A 20,007-nucleotide genomic window follows, 5' to 3' on the forward strand; every position below is an offset into this window, starting at 1 on the left:
TTATTTATTTATTTATTTATGGTTTTTCGAGACAGGGTTTCTCTGTGGTTTTGGAGCCTGTCCTGGAACTAGGTCTTGTAGACCAGGCTGGTCTTGAACTCACAGAGATCCGTCTGCCTCTGCCTCCCGAGTGCTGGGATTAAAGGCGTGCGCCGCCACCGCCCGGCAGGAATAAAAATTAATTGGAAATTATACTGGCTAAAGAAAGGTTTGGGTATAGAATGTACAAATGGAGATTTTATAGAAATAGGTTTTTATATTTTGTCTTTGACAATTGGTGGATAGGAGGTACTTTATTTTCTAATTTTTGTATTTGGAGTTTCTCTTTTGGTTGTTTTGCTTTGTTATGTAGACCAAGCTGTCTTGGAACACAGAGGTCCACCATGCTGCCTCATGAGTGCTGGGATTAAAGGCATCAGGTGGGAGATACTTATAAAATGTGGGATGGTTGAATGAGTGAAGGGGAGCTAAAAGGAGCATTGGCAGGATGAGCAGTGTTGAACTTGTGGTTAGTTTAAGAAAAAGAAGCTAAAGTTACAAGTTCATTGCTTCCTGGCTATGTGATCTTAGCAATCCGCTTTGCTTTAGCTTCTGCATCTTCAACTAGGAAAAAACAAAATGCTGGAAACAGACCCAATGTGCCACCTTTTGGGATCTTGTGATAACAAAACTGACTTTATGAAAAGGAAATGAAATTGTAGCTTTTCCCATGAGGGAGAAATGTTTTTACATTAGAGAATGTAACAGAAAAGTGAACAGTAACTTCTGTCACCATGAGCGTCTCAGTAATTCTATGTATGAGCTATTGGCACACCACATACCTGTTACCTTATAGTTCTGCAGGTTATCAACCCAATTAAACTCCCACTCTCCGGAATTCAGTTGTCATCTGGTTCTGCTCCTTTTCTGAAAGCTTAGGGAAGATTTTATTTGTTGCCTTTTTTGAGCTACCACTACCTACGTTCTTTGGCTTGTGGCCTTTCCTTCCATCTTCAAAGTCAGCAACAGCAAATGACCCTGCTCCCATTTTCACATTTCCCTGAAGCCTACCACTCTGCCCCACTCTGAGAGAGGACCTTTGTTTTTAATCAATATGTATGTGGAAAATAGATCCATCCCCAGGTAATTAGCACATTCTCTCCATTTTGAGGCTTAGCACCTATGCAAAGTATTAAATGTTTCTGATTCTAGGGATTCAGATGAACATTATTGGGGGCCTCAATTCTATACCTATAATCTTTAGATTGCTGTGTAGGGTACAGGAGTCTAGTAAACACTAAATGGCTTTCAGGAAACATGGATTCTAGCCAGTCATTGTATCTCTGGATCTGTGTTACAAGTAAAGAGTTGATTAATGGTTTTGATTCTGCGTTATATACTACAATTGCTCAGAGGGCTTTTTGGAATATGGATTAAGAATTTGTCCTTTTTAAGTTCCTCCTGGTGCTGCTGGTTTTCAGACTACCCTTTTGAGGACCCCTGAACTTAACTGTTAGTAAGGTGTCCTAATAATTTCTGTAGGATGTCTCTTCTTTTGGTACAATGTAGTATTTTACTGTGCTTTTAAAATTTTATCTATATGAGTGTTTTGGCTACATATTTTTATGTGCACCATGTTAGTGCCTGGTGCCTCAGAAAGTCAGAAAAAGGTATCCCCTGGAACTCTGTATCTGGTGTTAGAGATGGTTTTAAGCCACCATGTGAGTGTTGGGAACCAAGCTTGGAACCTCTGGAAGAGTAACAAGTTCTCTTGACCACTGGTCCATCTCTCCAGCTCCATGTCATGCTTTTAGTTGAAAGAAGAAAATATTTTACTGATGCAATTTTCTGGTGAGGAATTCTCTGTTTTCATGAAAAAGACAAGACATTAATGTAGTCTGGGCTTTTGGTGTAGAAGAGTTTCACAATAGCCCGAGATGGAGTATAACAAAGGTTTATTTACCTGGGAGTAGACTACAGAAAGAGCAGTGATCTACGTTCCACTGTGTGTGCTGGGAACTGGAACCAAATTTAGCAGCCAAGAGACCTGCACACGCTTTTTGTCTGTATTTGTAGTACATGAGACCACGCCCAAAGTGGGCTGGTATCTTAAAGGCTATTGTCTGAAGGAGTTACCAGAGTACCTCCCCCTTTTGTCTAAATAAGAGAGTTCTAGGCCTAATACAAAACTATATACAGTAAGGACAAATATCAAGTATTGTTCAGGGAAAAGGAGGCAAAAACATACATATAAATTAGAATTATAACCAGCATGAACAGCATCAAACAAGGAACATATTAAATGTTTCAATAGTTATCCTATCCTAAGAAGTCTTAAGTCTTATATTAAAAATGGCTTGGCTAAGTCATAAGAGAAAAGTAACTATGACTATCTAGTCTTTAACCACATCGAAGACCTCAGAAGGGAAATAATATTACTTGAGTAAACAGGAAGTGCAATCAAGCAACTTCCAAAAGGTACAAGAAATGATAGACAATTGGGGCAATCACCCAAAGTCTCATTTGCAACATTGGGGTAACCAACTTTGGCTAAGGCCTAGAGTAAGTGATAGACCATTTTCAGAGGCAGGAAACTTTTAAAAACTGTCTTACCCTGTCTGGGCAAGGTTTGACAGTCATTTTTCTTGTATCCTGCTTGTCCAGTCTGGACACAGTACGTTTTGTCAGTAGTCAAGGCAGGGACAGTTCTTTGCCCAATGGCCAGTTTTGCCAAGAAGAAAACAAGCTCCAAGTGGAGTGTCTTCAGTGCCTAACATTCTCTTGGTTTTAGATTGGTGCTGCCAGGAGCAATCCTGTCTCGTGTCAACAGAATCCTAAGTTATTCTACAGTTCTCTATACACCTAGAAAACCTAACAAACATGACTACAAAGCTTGACTATTACAAATGACTATTAATCTGTAATTTTTAGTTATACATTATATTTTAAATGAGCTGCACAAACACAATAACTTAAACAAGAGCAGAAATATGCACAGTATAACAAAAATCAACCTTAAATGTGTATCAATAACAAAGATCCATACCAATGCAAAGTATTCATCTCTATCATATCTCCTTTATTTATTTATTTATCTATTATTTTAAGAAATTGTGACCATTTATCACTTATAATCAACCCCGTTTAAATGTAAACTTACATTTATGAACAATCATTTTGGGAATTTGGGCGTAGTTTTCTCAACTGCTTCCTGCTTTTTGTTGGGTGAAGTATTTCTTGGGTTTTTGGAGAATTTTCCGGGGATTATGTTCTATCAAACCACCTGGAAGGAATCCACGGGTTCTCATCTTCTGTGGAAGTAAAAACAGAACCAATCTTTTCCAAAAAAACATATCCTTAGACTCAAAATTTTAAAGTCAAGACACCGTGTGTGTGTGTGTATTGGTTTAGCTTAGCAGCCCCTAGAAGCCAATATTTCTCTGCAATCAAAAAATTCAAAGAAAATACAATATACATAATTCAGACTCTGTGTATATTCCATCTTTGTGTGACTTATTTTTCTTTACTCCTTTAATCTATGACTGCTGTACTCTTTTATATTACTGTTATGGTCTCTTTAAAGACTTTATTTTTTGAAACTATTTCTTTTTATGATTGTCTATACTCTTTTTCTTCTCTCTCCCAAGCCTATGTACATTTATTTATCCAACACTGTGACCTATTCAGGGGTTCTTTTCATCTTAATCTGTCTTTATTGTGTGTTTGTAATCATTTTCTGACCAGGAGTGCTCTTTTTTTTCTTTAAAAAAACGTTAAGTGGGTGTGGCTAGGACCATCTCCACGGCCCTGTTTATTCCACCCAGTCCAACATGTTGGAGGCATGTTCACCACCAGCTCTGCGAGCCATACTCACTGCCCCAGCTCCAGGAACACAGTGGGTCTGTGTCACCATTAAGCAACTTACCCTCTGCTCACAAACCCCATTTAAATGCTCTATAACAGTACCTCCCAAAAGAGCCAGAGCCATTCCATGATGCTAACACAAACCAGGAAGCCTCCTTTTAAAGAAGCTTGCAGCCAGCAAATAGAGCTTATCTGAAAAAAAAAAAAATGAAGCTATCAAGAAGCTGTGCTTTGCTCCCTGTTTTGTGGCTCTAGAAGCCCTCCTTTTTAAGCTTTCTTAGGCTTTTTTATGTCTTATGTAGACCCATGCCAGATGGTGGGCACCATTTTGTTGGCATACAAAAGTTCCACGATAGCCTGAAATGGAGTATAAAAAAGATTTATTTATTTGGTTATAAACTCACAGAGTAGCGATCTGCAATGCTCTGTGTGCCCTGGGAACTGGAACCAAATTCAGCAGCCAAGAAACCAGTGCACACTTTTTGCCTGCATTTATAGTACATGAGACCATGCCCAAAGCGGATTGGTATCTTAAAGGTTATTGGCTTAAGGCGTTCCCACAGCACTGGGCTGTTTGTGATCAGATTGCTTTGAGAGGTTCGGTGAGGGGCAGAACAGCTGATGTTGAAGTAGAAAGGAAACAGGCATCCATGTCCCAGCCCCTTGTCTATTGTCATCATCTGAAAGTGAGCAGTAACAAGGCCACTCCATGGGTTCAAGTTTTGGTCAGTAGGACTTGTATCTCTGGCCTGCAGTTATCTTGGCTGACAGAACAGCAGCTCTGATCCAACCACTATTCCAATTCTGCATTAGTGCGTTCAACACTTAACGTTTCTGTGAGGTGAGCACTGTTAGTGTTTTTCGTGAAGATGGACTGAACAGAGGTCAGGAAATTGGCTGGTAAGAGATCATTAGGCAGTGAAAGAGTCACTTACAACGTAGTTGTTTAGATTGTAGAGTCTGTACACTTAATCCTTCCTTGTCCAACTCCACTCAGATTTCTCTATATCAATTAGGATATGTTGACTATAAGTTGTAAAATTAATTGAAAAGAAAGAGTGTGTCTGTGCTGTTCCATCACAAGTCTGGAGATTGATGGTCCTTGGTCTTTGGGTTGGTTGAGTTAGTGCTCAGCAGTGTGATAGAGTCTACGTCTCTCATTCTTCCACTCTGTTGTTCCCACAGTGGGATTTGTCAGGATTGTCTTCTTGTGATTAGGCAGTTGTCACAGATCCTGTTGTCCTGTACTCAAGAGAGGCTGAACAAGGTGGTCTGGTTTTCTGTTTGGTTGGTTTTGTTTTGAGGTAAAGTACCAGAAGGCAGGTCTCACTGTGTAGCCTTATCTGTTCTGGAACTCACTACATAGACCAGGCTGGCCTGAAATTCATAGAAATCTGCTTGATTCTGCCTCCAGAATGCTGTTGTTTTCCAACTTGTCCACATTTAAGGGCAAAACTGTTGTAGAAGCACATTTACTTGCAGACTTTGAAAAGTACTTGATTTATTCATTCATCAGTGGCTATCATGAACTGAGATTCGTCCTCCAAGATGGAGAGGGCATGAAACTCAAACTCTCTGGATACATGAGTGTTTGGGTACCTTGAGTAAAAAGGTGGATAGCAGGAACAGCTGGCAGTTTTCCACTGACAGGTTGGCCATACTCTTCTTCCTTTGGTTTGGCGATGAGACCTTTTATCCTGAAGGAGTCATATACAGTAGATAACCTGGAGATTCTACAAGTGCTCTTAACTGACCTTGGTTTACTCTAGGCTAAATGATCTTTGCTTTCTTCTCATAGGCGCAAGGATACATGGTAAACATTTAGTGATTATTTGCACCTAAAAGGAGCTTGGTCTTCTGAGAGGGAGGCTTAAGTTTCTGCATCATTTGTCTCTGGGAGACATTCTTAGCTCTGACCTAATGCTAGGTCCTGTCCTCTGCTGCTTTACCTTTTTAACCTGTACAGTGGATGTGTGCAGGTTCTACCAGGTGAACGCATTGTTAATGTTCATAACTATCCCATCTGAGACATGGTGTACATTTAGGCTCCACAGCTGCCAGTGTTCTGGAAGCTTAGCTAGCTCAGATGTGGAGGTTTAAGGAGACACACACACTTTATTTTTCATAGAATCAGGAACAAGTGTCTGTGTTTTCTGTTAGCTTTTCTGGATGGGTCATAGCCACACCCAAGAAGGATAACTAATCTGCATATTTTCCTCAGTAGGGCCACATGTGGTTGCATTTTGATAATGTTGGTGGGATTGGCAGGATGAGTACTTACAGCAGCCACATGGAAGTGGCAATAGAGATATCCCCTGCTTCTGACCATATAAGGAGGAGCATTGCAATTAGAGAATAGTCTCGCTTAGCCAGAAATTCATGGCAGGTTTCCTAGTACATTTAAAATAGGATTCATTTATAAAAATATCATTTGTGTACAGGAACCCATACTTTCTGGAAAGAAAAATATACTTGTATTGGGCATTTGGGATAAAGTAGATCAAAATTAAAAATAAAATCTTAAAAATATAAGAACAAGAAACCAAGTTCTACTTTAAGTTGTAAAAGTGTGTGTTTGTGTGTGTGTGTATACTTTAACTCCCCACCTACACAAGATTTCTATGGCAGAAATAGAAGCAAGATCTACAGGCAGTGCATAATAACAGGAATTTACCAGTAGATCATGGGAGTAGATAAAACAGGCAGGTCTGGTATACCCACTGTAGGGTAGTACTAGAGTAGCTACACACACTGGTGTGTCTACCATGTGTATAGTGTCACTTACTTGCCTTGGTGTGTTTTGTTTGATTTGAAGTTATTCATGAGACCTGGCCTTAAAACAATCTGCTGGATATCTTCTCATGGTGTGGTTAATGAGTGGTGGTTGAGAGATGGACCAACCTATCCTACCACCACAGATACCTCTAACCACAGAGGCCGTGCTGAGGTCCAACAGATGAGATAAAGATAAGCCTGCAAGAGAGGAGCAGGTCTGGAGTTACTGACATGCTCATTTCTTCCTTTCAGAAATGCTCCCACTGCCAGGAGGCTGGCGCTACCTTGGGCTGCTACAACAAAGGCTGCTCCTTCCGATACCATTACCCATGTGCCATTGACGCAGGTAAGTTGGGATCACACACACTTTGGATTTCTAAGGTTCATCTATGTTGCAGCATGTGTTAGCACCTCATTCATTTTCACTGCCTAACGATTTATTGCTGTGTTGGACTTACCTTTAATCAGTTGATGAACATGGGGTTTGTTTTCAACTTTTCACTGTGTGTCATGCTGCCACAGAAAAGTCACATACAAGCCTTTGTATGGTCATAGGATTTCAGTTCTCATTGCATGTTAGCTCCATGTTTAACCTTTGGATAACTGCCATAGTATTACATTCCCACCAGCAATGTATTAGGGTTCCAATTTCCCAAAATCTTTACCAACCATACTTAGGTGTCTTTTTTTTGTTTTTGTTTTTTCGAGACAGGGTTTCTCTGTGGCTTTGGAGCCTGTCCTGGAACTAGCTCTGTAGACCAGGCTGATCTCGAACTCACAGAGATCCACCTGCCTCTGCCTCCCGAGTGCTGGGATTAAAGGCGTGCGCCACCATCGCCTGGCATTAGGTGTCTTTATTATTACTATAGATATCCCGATGGGTGTGAAATGCTATATTGCTGTTGACTGATTTTGTACATCTCTAATAATATTAAGCATCTATGTATTTATTGGCCATTTGTACAGCTTTTATGGAGAAGTGTCTATTCCAGTTCTTTGCCCATTGTTAAATTATTTTATTCTTTTTATTATAAAATATTAAGAATTCTAAGCCCCCCTTACCAAATACATGAATTGCAAATATTTTCTTTCATTTCTTTTCACCTTTCTAAAGGTGTTTTTTTATTTTTGAAACAAGGTCTCATAGCCCAAGTGGCTTCAAACTTGCTCATATAGTCAAGGATGATCTTGAACTCCTGATGTCTACTTCCCTAGTGCTGAGATTACAGGTTTACACCACATGCCTAATTTACATAATACTGAACACGGCACCCAGGACATCATGTATGCTAGATTAGCACTCTACCAACTGAGATAGACCCCAGGAAAAGTTGGCTCTTGATAAAGTCTAATTCATCTTATTTTTTCTTTTGGTAACATCCTACAGTAATAAACATCTAATCCAAAGTGGAGTTTTGGTGGTCTTTTTCTTAAGAGTTTTAAAACTTTAGTTCTTTTATTTAGTCTTTGACTGTTTTGCGGAATAACAACAATTCAGATCTTCTTTTTTGTGAGTAGTATCCAGTTGCCCTACTTCAGTTTACAGAAATGACCATTCTTCTGTCATTGAATTCTGGCATTTTATTGAAAATCACTTGACCACTGTGCGTGAACTTATTTCTTGACTCTATCCAATATTCCACTATCATGATACTATAGCTTTGTAGTAGATTTGAAATTGGGAATGGCAGAATGCTTGCTTTCGCATGTTTGGTCACCAAGTATGCTTGCTTCTCCAAAAAAATATGAACAAGAAAATTGGAAAATTTATACCTTATTTTCCTTCCAAGATTGTTTTCACTATTTTAGGTACTTCTTTGTTCCATTTGAAATTTATGATAAACTTACACATTTCTGCGAAAAAGAAGACTATTAAAATTTTGATAGGGATTTCACTGAATCTGTAGATAAATTGGAAAATACTGTTATAAAAAAGTAGATGGAAGGAAACAGTATCGAGACAAATACTACACATTTCTCTCATTCAGATCTTAGATTCTAATTTTTATAGTGTGTGTTTGTGTGAATGTAGGTCACAAAATTAAAAGGGGACTGTGAATGGAGAAGTGGTTTTAGCAGGGAGGGAAAAGAAATAGAATACATGTGACAGGAAAAGGGAGTACTGGTTACTGAGGGGAGAAATAAGACAGATGGGTACAGGAACAGAGGAGAGTTAACAAAAATAACGGTGGGGGCTGGAGAGATGGCTCAGAGGTTTAGAACACTGGATGTTCTTTCAGAAGATCCAGGTTCACTTCCCAGCATCCACATGGCAGCTCAAAACTCCCTGTAGCTCCAGTTCCAGGGGCATCTGATAGCCTCACACAGACAAGTATGCAGGGAAAACACCAATGCACATAAAATAAAAATGATAAAATATTTTTTAAAAAAGGAAGTGCTATAATGGAACCTGTTTGTTTTAGGGGGAATTATTGGTGTAATAGGGTGGCAGAGCCTCTATCACGTTCCACTTCATTCCCTTGAGACAAAGTCTCACTGAACTTGGAGCTCATCATTTTGTTGTTTGTTTTGAGCCGGGCTGTTTCCCATTCCCCCAGTAGTGGGATTGCATGCTTGGTGTCCTAGTTAAGTTGCTTTGTTGCTGTGATAACACTGACCAAAACCAACTTTTGGAAGGAAAGAGTCTGTTTCATTTTGCAACTCTGAGGTCATGGGCCATTGTTAAGAAATGTTAGGACAATAACCTGGAGGCAGGAACTGAAGCTCAAACCACAGAGGAATGCTGTGTACTGGTTTGCTTTTAATGTCTTGATCAGCTTCCTTTTCCTTTTTTTTTTCTTTTCAACTTATTACTTTATATGTATCCATGTTTGCATGTCTGTGAACCGTGTGCCTGCCTGCTGTCTTTGGAGGTCAGAAGAGAGTATTGGATCCCTGGAACTCAATTTACAGATGGTTGTAAGCCACCAGGTGGGTGCTGGGAATTGCAGCCAGTGCTCCTAACCACTGAGCCATCTCACCTCCTTAACTTATTTTCTTATATAACTCAGGACCACTTGTCCAGGAGTGGCACTGTCTACAGTGGGTTGGGCCCGCCAAAATCAGTCAGTCAGTAGTCAAGAAAATGTTCCATAGATACACCCAGAGGCCAGTCTTATGAGTCAGTTTCCCAAATTGTTTCTCCTTCCCAGGTAACTATTTGTATTGAGTCGACATCCTCTATGCCCTTCTTTTCCTTCTAAATGTCTTTTCTCCAAGTTGCTATTAGAGACTCTAAAAAGAAAAAGAATTGTATAGAGGTTTTTTAAAAATGTTGAATATACGCATTTGTGTGCAATTGCCATAGAGCTACTTTATGGGGATAGGTAGGAAGGAAGTAAAGAACCTTGAACCATTGTTTAATGGGATTTGGGTTTTGGACTGTTGTTTTCCTTTCTCCTTCATTATACCTCTACTTGTACTCTTTTCTTTCTCCTCCCTATTTGTTTTATTGAGATATGATCTCATGTAGCCCATGTTCTCTTCAAATTCACTATGTGACGAAGAATAGCCTTGAACTGCTCCTCCTGTCTGCTCCTAAGGGCTAAGGTTGTAGGCGTGTACCTCCACACTTGACCTTATTCTTCCTGCCAGTACGTTTTTATGTTGTCTGAGCTATTCACCCTAGCTTGTGGTTAGACTGTTAAATCTTTTTAAAGTCAAGCAGTTCCTTTTCCTTATATTCATTGTGTTGCTTGTAGTTACATGAGAACGTCTGGTTTTCTTTACTTGAAGCTTCTCTTAAATGGGAATTCTGAAGTGTTAAGTTTGGGGAATGGTTTTGAATAGGGGATTTATGCAGTAATTGACTGTCCCAGTCAGTGCCTGGGTGAGCAAGTAGTCTCCCACACAAAGACTGTTCAGCAACAGAAGCTTATACACTTAGACAGGTAACCACTTTGACTTTAGGCATGCCCCATCTTTACCCTTAAATATGCAGCCAGGTTTGTAACAGTAAGGGCCTTGGGATGCTGCTCCCAGCTCCCAATCTGTTTCTGTCTATTTCCTGGCAGTTTCTCAGGGGTAAAGCACACTGTTCACTGGAATGTTCCATAGTAATAGAAATGCTGTAGACCTTTCTGCTGTGGGGGAGAGGTGGTAGCTTCACCCATATGTGGCCATTGAATACTTGAAATATGGATAGTGGGACTAAGGAAACGGTGTGTGTGTGGGGGGGTATTAATTTATGAAAAAATCAGAAGTCAAAATACTGAGTTAAGAACTTGAAAGATCAGAGAACAGGGAGCAGCTGCTAGTTGCTTCCTACCTCCTTCTTTCCTCGGTACAAAAGGGCTGAGATTGAGATCCTTTCTCAAAAAGGATTCTTCTGAGATCTCAGAAAGGATCTCAGCTCTGCCTTACCACTTCCTGTTTCCTCTCTCTACAGTCCTTCAAACCTCTGTGGTCAGCTAGTGGCTAGTTCTGCCCTCTGACTCCAAGCAAGCTTTTTTTTTTTTTTTTTTTTTGCCAGAATACAATCAAAATATCACACATTTCCCCCTTTTTGTCTAAATAAAAAGTGAAGGTTTTAGCTAACATTCTAAAACTATATATAGTAAGTACAGTAACTATTTACAAATATATAGGCAGTAATTTTACATGTCTAGTACATTTGCATTTGATAAATCCAGAGAAAATGCTCCATTTTTATCCTTTCTTGGTGAGTTCAAAGTGTTGTACCTAATTCACTTTCTATCCTAACTTGCATTACCAACCCAAAACTATCTTCTTTTAAATGTCTTTTAACCATATACCCTTTATACCCTTTTTGTGAGTTTCTTTCCTGAATTTGTTAACATGGAAAACTATTAATTGTTTAGTCTTTAACTTGACATCAGAAACCTGAAAGTGATATAATATTACCCCAGTAAAGAAGAAATGCCCAGCATCAACTCCCAAATTTAAGAAGTGATAGAAGCCGGGCGGTGGTGGCACACGCCTTTAATCCCAGCACTCGGGAATCTCTCGGAGTTTGAGGCCAGCCTGGTCTACAAGAGCTAGTTCCGGGATGGGCACCGAAGCTACAGAGAAATCCTGTCTCGAACCCCCCCCCTCCCAAAAAAAGAGAGAAAAAAAGAAATGATAGTATTAGTTGGCTGCCTGGACATTCACCAAGGTTTCTCTATAATGTTGGGGCATGTATCTTCGGCCTGCAAGCCTAGTCTATTTGACACTTTTTTGTGACACAAGATTTTTGAAGTACTGTCCTGCTTTTTCTTGGCAAAGTTTGGCACTTTCTTTTGTGTTGCTTGTCCAATTTAGACAGCATACTATCAGCAGTTGAGGCAGGGGCAGTTTCTTGTCCAGTGGCTACGAAAAAATAAACTCCATACTGAGTTTCTTCAATGTCATTATCTTTAAATTAGATTGGTGCTACCAGGAGCAGACATGTCTCATTGTCATTTTTTTTTTTTGAAAAAAAGATTTGTATTTTATTAAAACATCTTAAATGTTGTATTCTGTAGGTCTATGAAGTGTTTTAAGACCACCTGTCTACCTAAAATATATCTGTTTGACCTTGAAAACATGACTGTTATAGGTGACTAACTACTAACCTGCATTTCCTTATTATCCTTAATAATTTGTGATAATTCCAGGACTAGACACTTGCATTACATTTTAAAATGAGCTGCATAGGTACAATACCTTGAACAAGAGTAAAAATGTATGTACAGTATTTTCTAACAAAAATAATCTTAAATTTACATCAATATTCAAAAATATAAACAAGAGTAGAAATATACAGTATGACAAAAATGACCAATAATATTGGTATCAGTATCCAAAAATTCAAACCAAGGTAAAATATTTAAAACTAGTGGTCCTTTTTTGGTTTAAAGGTAGATTTAATAATCTACCCTCTTATCCTATCATTTCTATATCCCCTCTTTTCTTTTCAGAACAGCATTCCTGAATCTAATTTCCTTTTTTCAGCTTTTTTTCCTGACCATTACCAATAACAAGCTGTAACCAATTTCCCTAAATGGTGACAAATATTCATAACCCACCAAATGATCAAAACTCACTCACCCCACCTCTTGGGAATGTAGGCATCATGTTTTATAATTATTTCTTCTTGTTTTGGGGCAATGGCATCTTTAGGGGACTCTGAAAAAAAAAATTGGTTAGTTATCAAATCCTGGAAGAGCTATCTCTGTATCATTTGTTGTCCAGTCTCTGTGTAATGGGAAATGCAGGGCTTGTCTTAAGTCCTGGCTAGAGTAGTCTGTGAGACTGGACCTTCTTACCTAGCCATCTTGAAATTGTCCTGAGCAGTTTATCATCCACAGCCTGTCTTTGTGTGTTGTTTTTCAGCTTAGTGGTGTTATTCTATTTCTGGTGGAATCGTCCTTGTGGGGCCCCACCCGACATTTGGAGACTTCAAAGGTTGCTGTTAGGCATGGTCCTGGTTCACTGCAGAAAACTTAAACATTTTACATGTCATGCAGCAGATCTCGAAGAGGTTTAAGGACCATAATTTGTTATGTACATCCAGAGTACAAAAACTTAATTCCTAGTTACCTGATAGAAACTCAAACCCGAAGTCATGTATAGGAAGCTAGATGAGGCCTTTTTCTAGAATTAGTTAGTACTCTATATGACCATTAATATGACAAAGAGTTTAATATATATATATATTAATTTTACAAATTTTGAAAGAATATTTATGCTTAAGAGATGTTTTAAAGAGTCAAAATAAACCAAAGAATTATGAGATTAGTGGCAATAGAATAGTCCCTTAATTTTGGTTTTTCTTCGTCCTGTATCTGGTGGTTCTTTTGACTTGAGACAGAGATTTTTGGATTTTCCTTTTAAGAACCATGGTTGGGTTTCGTGAAGGAGAGAATCATGCTCCAACTCCAAAGCCAGCTCTACTTTTTAATTAAACTGGTACTAAAGAAGACCACTTGTGTTATGTCTGTAGAGAACAGCAGAAACAAACATTTGGGAAGATTTGTGAAATTTTGTTCTGTTGGAGATGTGATACACCAATAGACCAATTTACTCTTTTTCTTGGGACATTTTCTCTGGGTGACCCATCCTTTTTCTTCAGATGTCTCATTTGTCCCATTGTCATGAGTTCCTTAGTTGGATGCCTTCATTCTCTTGAAAAGACAAAAATAAAACCCTGTCCCAACCCTAATTTGGGAGAACTTCCTTTTTGGCAAGTTATATCTGATCAAATGAAAAGCATTTGTCAGTCTGTAAGTTAGTTTAGATTGGATGGTCATGCTGTTTCTTGAGCTATCACCTTTTCTAATCACGAGATCTCTCTTGTTTGAATCTAATCTTTATAATATTTAATTTATGGTTTCTCCTGAAATTTTTGTTTTATCTTCTAAGGCTGTTCTATTATCCAAAGCAGTATGGTTTTTTTGTTTTGTTTTGTTATGTTTTGGGTTTTTTTGTTTTTGTTTTGTTTTGTTTTTTACAGTGGAGGCATTAAGTCCTTTAATTGCTCTGGGGAGGAGTTTTCCCCCATGGTGACAGAGAATGATTCAACCAAATTTGATATGGGAGTATGCAACCCCCCCCCCCAAAGGCATTTCCCAATGGCAAAGGGTTACCTTGTCATTCCCTTGTTGATCTACATTCATTGGTCAGATATTGTCTTTTGCTGCACCTTCTGCATACTCCAGGAGGCAGGAGTCTTCTCTTGGTATTATTACTAGAAAATACATTGTTTCTAGGAACACCCTGCCTACCCTTTTTAGGTGATTCTGTTTACTGCAATTGAGACATCTGACATTTTGGGTTTTTTTCAAGTCATTGGAAATCACCTCTCTTATCCAAGCATGATCATGGTTATGAGATTCAGTATTGACTATCTCGAATCTATTGTTCTATGGGTGCTGACCTTGCCTTTAAAGGCCCAATTATCCTTTTGCATCGTGAATTAGCATTTTCAAAATCCAAAGGTTCACTTATAGTTTGTGTTGCTTCTGAATTTCCTATCATTCTATTTACAGTTGAAGTCAGTCTTTGTAAGAAATCAGTGAAGGTTTCTTTTGGGCCCTGTATAACTTTATTAAAGGTCTCAGTTCTCTTCTGACTTCTTCAGTTCTGTTCCAAGCATTCAAAGCTGCCACACGGCATAGAGTCAAGGTATGTTCATCGTATATAAACTGTCTTTGTACATCAGTGTAACCACCCTCTCCAAGGAGTTGGGCTTGGGAAATTTCTTTTTTTTTTTTAATTTATTTATTTATTAAGGATTTCTGCTGCCTCCTCCCCGCCACCGCCTCCCATTTCCCTCCCCCTCCCCCATCAAGTCCCTCTCCCTCATCAGCTTGAAGAGCAATTAGGGTTCCCTGACCTGTGGGAAGTCCAAGGACCGCCCACCTCCATCCAGGTTTAGTAAGTTGAGCATCCAAACTGCCTAGGCTGCTTGGGAAATTTCTAACCCTACTCTTGGTTCAGTGGTCTTAGCCTCGCTAGTACCTCCACTGTAATTGAGGCCCAGATTCCAGTACTGCTCTAATCAAGTCTCTCTAGTCTTGTGGTAGAATTCTGTTACTAGTTGACCATGAATTTAACATATACTTCACAAAAGGTGAATGCATACCATATGAGATTATCACTTCATTAAGTCTCCTCAAATCTAAAATTTCCACGGGAATCCATTGAGCTTTTAAACAGTCTTGGAGATGTCTGTCATTTGACAGCTGGTCCTGTATGGTGACTAGATAAATCAATGTTGGTTTTTTGATAACCTTGGGATGTTTCCCTCTAATTTTATAATATAATGGTAAGGTTGGTTCTTTCCTAAATTCCTCTATGTTTGTCTGAATATCTCTATTTTCTATTTTTTTAAGTTTTGTAAGTTTTCTAAGGCTTGTAGCTTATCAGTCAGAATTGCATTATTTTCTTTAGTAATCTTTTTCTAAGGTCTATATCTTGGCACTCATATCAACCAACTTTTTTAGGGATAAAACAATTACCAAACCAATAATGTTTATAACTGATATTATATAAATCTCAGCTAAGTTAATTATTGTCTCATTTGAATGTTCCATTTTAAACCTACCCATTGTGGAAGGGTTTATATACAGAGACCTAAACTTCCTCTATCATAATAGTTTTTCCCATCTTTTAATGTAGAAAAAAAATCTCTGTCTCTATATCTCTCTTAAAATTAATTTTGCCCCTTTAAGAATTCCAAGGTGTCTCACCAAACAGCTGATAATGACAAGTATAAGGCTGACTGTTGCATGTTTAGGCAGAGAACACAGGTGTTACACAGCCTGGCTGAGGACAGCTGCCACTGATAATATGTCAGCATCCTGAGGAAAGGGTTCAGGGAAAGCCCACAACCCATGGGAAAGGAGCCAAAGAGTCAGCCATCCGAAAGGTAGACAGGGAGGAACATGTGAAAGCAGCATGTGTGACCAGCAGGAAATGAAAGCACAGAGCTGCCTGAAGGAAGAGCTGGCTGATGTCAAGGGGCTAACTCTGGTGGAGTTTGGGGACTCTGGAGATTGCTGTAGAGAGGCTGCAACAGGAAAATCCCAGACTCACTCAGAGGACTTGGGAAAAGAAGAACAGCTAGCCAGCAGCACAGTGACTCCAGCAGGTGCAACTCAGGCCTTGGGCAAGTGACTATTTTGTGAATTGTTGCCCCAAAAGTTGGGCACCAGATGAAACTTTAATTAATCTTTATCAGTAAAAAAATTGGGAGTCAAATTTTGGGGTAAGAACCTGAAAGATCAGAGAACAGGTAGCAGTCACCATTTACTTATTACCTCTCAAGTTCCTCTGTCCAAAAGGACCAAGATCTTCTCTCAGCCCCGTCTTACCGCTTCCTGGCTCCTCTATCTACAAACCTCTATGATCAGCTAGTGGCAAGCTCTGCCCAATGATTCCAAGCAAGTTTTATTTGTCAGGCACGATCAAAATATCACAGAACAAGACAGTTTTCACGACAGAGTTTCTCTGTGTAGCCCTCACTATCCTGGAACTCACTCTGTAGACCAGACTGCCTGGAACTCAGGGATTTGCCTGCCTCTATTCCCTGAGTGCTGGGATTAAAAGTGTGTACAAAACCCCATGGTGGAAATTACGGTTTTAAAGTTAAAATCAAATAGCTGTGTATGGCTCACAGCAGAATAGATCTTAATAAAGCTCAGGCAGTGTGGCTGGAGGTTTTAGGAGATGGCAGTAGGAACACCTTTCTTCTAATAGAAGCTTGCCAACCCACCTCATCAAAAGCAAGACCTCCACTGAGAGTAAATAAATGATTCTTGTCTCTTTCTCTTCCAGTCTTGCATGTGTGCCTACCCAAGCTCCTCATTCCACCCCTACCCCTATTAATCCCATAATGTGTCTGTTTAACATACCTAGCCAAGTTTCCAGCAAGAGAGAGGTTCTGGTTCAGAGGTATGGTATGACTGCCTCAGCTGTACTCGGCTCTTTATGAGTGCAGAACTGGTATCAAAGATGCAGCTTTACAAGCTGTAGATACATCAGTCTTGATGATCCAAGTTGCAAGGACCTCGAGTCCTGCACAGCTCTGCAGGCATGGATTTTTGTGCTTATTCCATTGTCTCCTCAAGAGTTCTGTGTAATATGTCTTATATTTAGGGAAGGTGTATTCATTGACCCTGATTGTGTCCTCCCCCCCCAATCAGGATAAATCTCTGGGTTTAAGTGGCCCTAATTTATTGGTAGAGTAACAGTATAACGTTTTCATCTGTGCCTTGCTGCCAGCATCCAAACCTTTGAAGAACTCTTGATAGCTCTGGAAGAACTTTCATGTTTGAGTGCCTGCATGAAAGTAGAATTGTTTCAGATGGTCCTGTGAGTCTTCAACTCCCCCACCCAGTGTAGTACCACATTTCTGACACCAGCATTAGCTTTTCTGTGTTGGTTGTTAACGTTACAGGAGAGTTTGTCTTCAGAGGATATAGTAATAAGAACATGAGTTCTGATTCTGGGAAAATGTTTAATACAAACAACACAACAATTGAGATAAGGAATAATACTAATTCTGCTATGTGTGAAGAATCTTGCCTGGGGACATTTTTCTTTAACTTTCTTTTTTTTTGGTTTTTCGAGACAGGGCTTCTCTGTGGTTTTGGAGCCTGTCCTGGAACTAGCTCTTGTAGACCAAGCTGGTCTCGAACTCACAGAGATCCGCCTGCCTCTGCCTCCCTAGTGCTGGGATTAAAGGCGTGCGCCACCATCGCTTTTCTTTAACTTTTATGAAGAAATGTAACTGACATTTTTCTCTGTGCTGAAGACCGATGTTTGAATAATGGGGTCAGAGCCTAGGGTGGGTTCATGACAAAACACAAAGGTAGGGCCTCTTCTGGAGGGGCTTTATCAGCTCTGAGGATTCATTCCTCCACGTGCTTTAGGAGTGGCCACAGGCTGTAGTGTCCATCTCCACTAGTGTGAGGATGATGTGCTGAGGTGGCTAGCCAAGCTGGTGCCTGCCTGTGTCTAGCACCAAGGAATCCAAAGCACAGTGGATAGTGTATATATGTATATGGATGGTGTATGTGTTTATATGGATAGTATATATGTGCATATGGATAGTGTATGTGTATGGATAGTGTACCTGAGCTTTATGGATCTTGTTAGGAAATACTGAGCAAAGTAACCCCGGCCTTTAAGCTTAGAGGGTAATGAAAGTATTCTCTCCTAGAGGTGATATGGAGGTTGTGTTTGTTTCTGGAAGCCATCTTGTTGACTGGTCCACTTTGTGAGTCTTTTCTAGCTCATGTGGTGATCTGATGAATTGTTGCTTTGGTTTCTACCCTATAGGAATTCTGATGACTAGGCCCTGTGGACTACAAGGTAGTGTCAGGGTCTTAGAAAAAAACAAATCAGGTGATTGTTGCTGGCTGACTATGTGGGACCAGACACCTGTCACTACAGTTGTTTGTACTCTTCGTCAGTAGCACGGGGCAGTTGGATAACATAATTTCCCCTCTACCCTTCTAGCTTCTGAGCTTTCTGCCTATGTTCTGACTTTTGCAAAGAGTGGAATTAGAATTCCTCATGATTCATAGATTTGTATGAGAAGAGAACAGAACAGTGGTTCTGCAAGGGCAGAGGTAGGCACATTCTGTAAGACTTCTTCAGGAGAATTCCATCTCCACAAGTAATGTATATTTATATTATTTTAGTTGTGACTTTTTTTTTCTTTTAACTCAGAAAGAAACATTTTCTAACTTTAGGAAACATTTTATTAATGGCCTGTCACAGCTGGTCACACTATTCTGTTACTCTGAGGGTGAATGAACCCACTTGTGCCTTTCTGATGGTGCCTTTTGCAACTGACATGGTCCCTCTCCTGGATGCTTTTGTAAACCCTGTGGCATTATGGTAGCCAAGCTTCACAGGTGCTATGTTTGACTAGGCTTAGAGATTGGTGGCACAGTCTGTTGGAGACTCCAGGTGAGAAGAGAATGCTTCCCTGAGCTTCAATTGTCTGCCTCCTCCTGTTCTAAACTCACTGGAGCAGCAGGAGTCTTGGTCATGCTATGAACTTGTGGGTTTTTAATTAACATATTTTGTTTACTGCTATGCTTGTTGCATGTTGGAGGGAGGAGCCTAGAGGTTAGTTGAGTTTTGGGGGCTTGATCTGAGAAAGCTTGATCTGAGAAAGCTGATAGCTCACTCTGTAGTTAAGATGATCTGAGACTCCATACATAGGCAGGTAATACTGAAGTGAGCCAAATTCTCTAAGTGTCTTAACTGTTCAGGATACTGAGGACCTGAGAAGTTTTCATTTGTGTTTTCCTCTGTGGCTATATAGGCTGCTAATCTGGGTCTCATTTTAAACTGGTTAAATAGTAAACTTAATAAGGTAAGTACCACAGCTTTTTGCTGTGGTGCCTGAGAGCTCTCTGAGAGTGTGTGATCGATATTTATTAACATTCTGCCACCACATCTTGTACCAGTGACCTGGCTGTCAGTTTCTCAGAGCCGTGATATAGAGAGTGAACTCATTAATTAGATTTATCTGCCCTGTTCCATACTGTACTCTTGTGCCTTAAAGCTGGACTTCCCTGAAGGCACATGTATTCTTGTCTGCCATGAGGCACACTGCCACTGTGTTAAAAGTCGCAATATATCATTTTTTTTTCTACTCCAGGAATTAAAATCATCCTTTTGGGATTTTTGTTTTCCCTCTAAAATGTGCCATGCCTATTGTGTGATCATGTCAGAAGTGTCTTCCTGTGTCTCTAGAGGCTGTGGGATGCAGGTGACAGCCTGGCTTCCAGACTTGGTCGCCATTCTGTCTTGAAAATTGACTCTCTTGAATAGATGCAAAAGGGGTGTGGGTCACTGTATTTCAGGTAGGTTTTTTTTTTTTTTTTTTTTTTAAATTGGTTTTAGGATCTGAGGACTTTTCTTTGTCTCTGGGTTTTGGAACAAAGT

At 39.7% G+C, this 20,007-nt stretch overlaps 1 protein-coding gene across 3 annotated transcripts in view; it reads left to right on the plus strand.

The window, feature by feature from the left end:
• The window catches only part of Tcf20 (transcription factor 20), a 159,221-nt gene that overhangs the window by 132,386 nt on the left and 6,828 nt on the right, over nucleotides 1–20,007 (plus strand). For all 3 annotated transcript variants that reach the window (XM_026782763.1, XM_026782764.1, XM_013348858.2), the window contains exon 3: nucleotides 6,871–6,964. In XM_026782763.1, the coding sequence (XP_026638564.1) occupies nucleotides 6,871–6,964 (94 nt within the window). The remainder of the gene's footprint in view (nucleotides 1–6,870; nucleotides 6,965–20,007) is intronic.

The sequence above is a fragment of the Microtus ochrogaster genome, chromosome 15 (genome assembly GCF_000317375.1).
Source record: "Microtus ochrogaster isolate Prairie Vole_2 chromosome 15, MicOch1.0, whole genome shotgun sequence".
NCBI lineage: Eukaryota > Metazoa > Chordata > Mammalia > Rodentia > Cricetidae > Microtus > Microtus ochrogaster.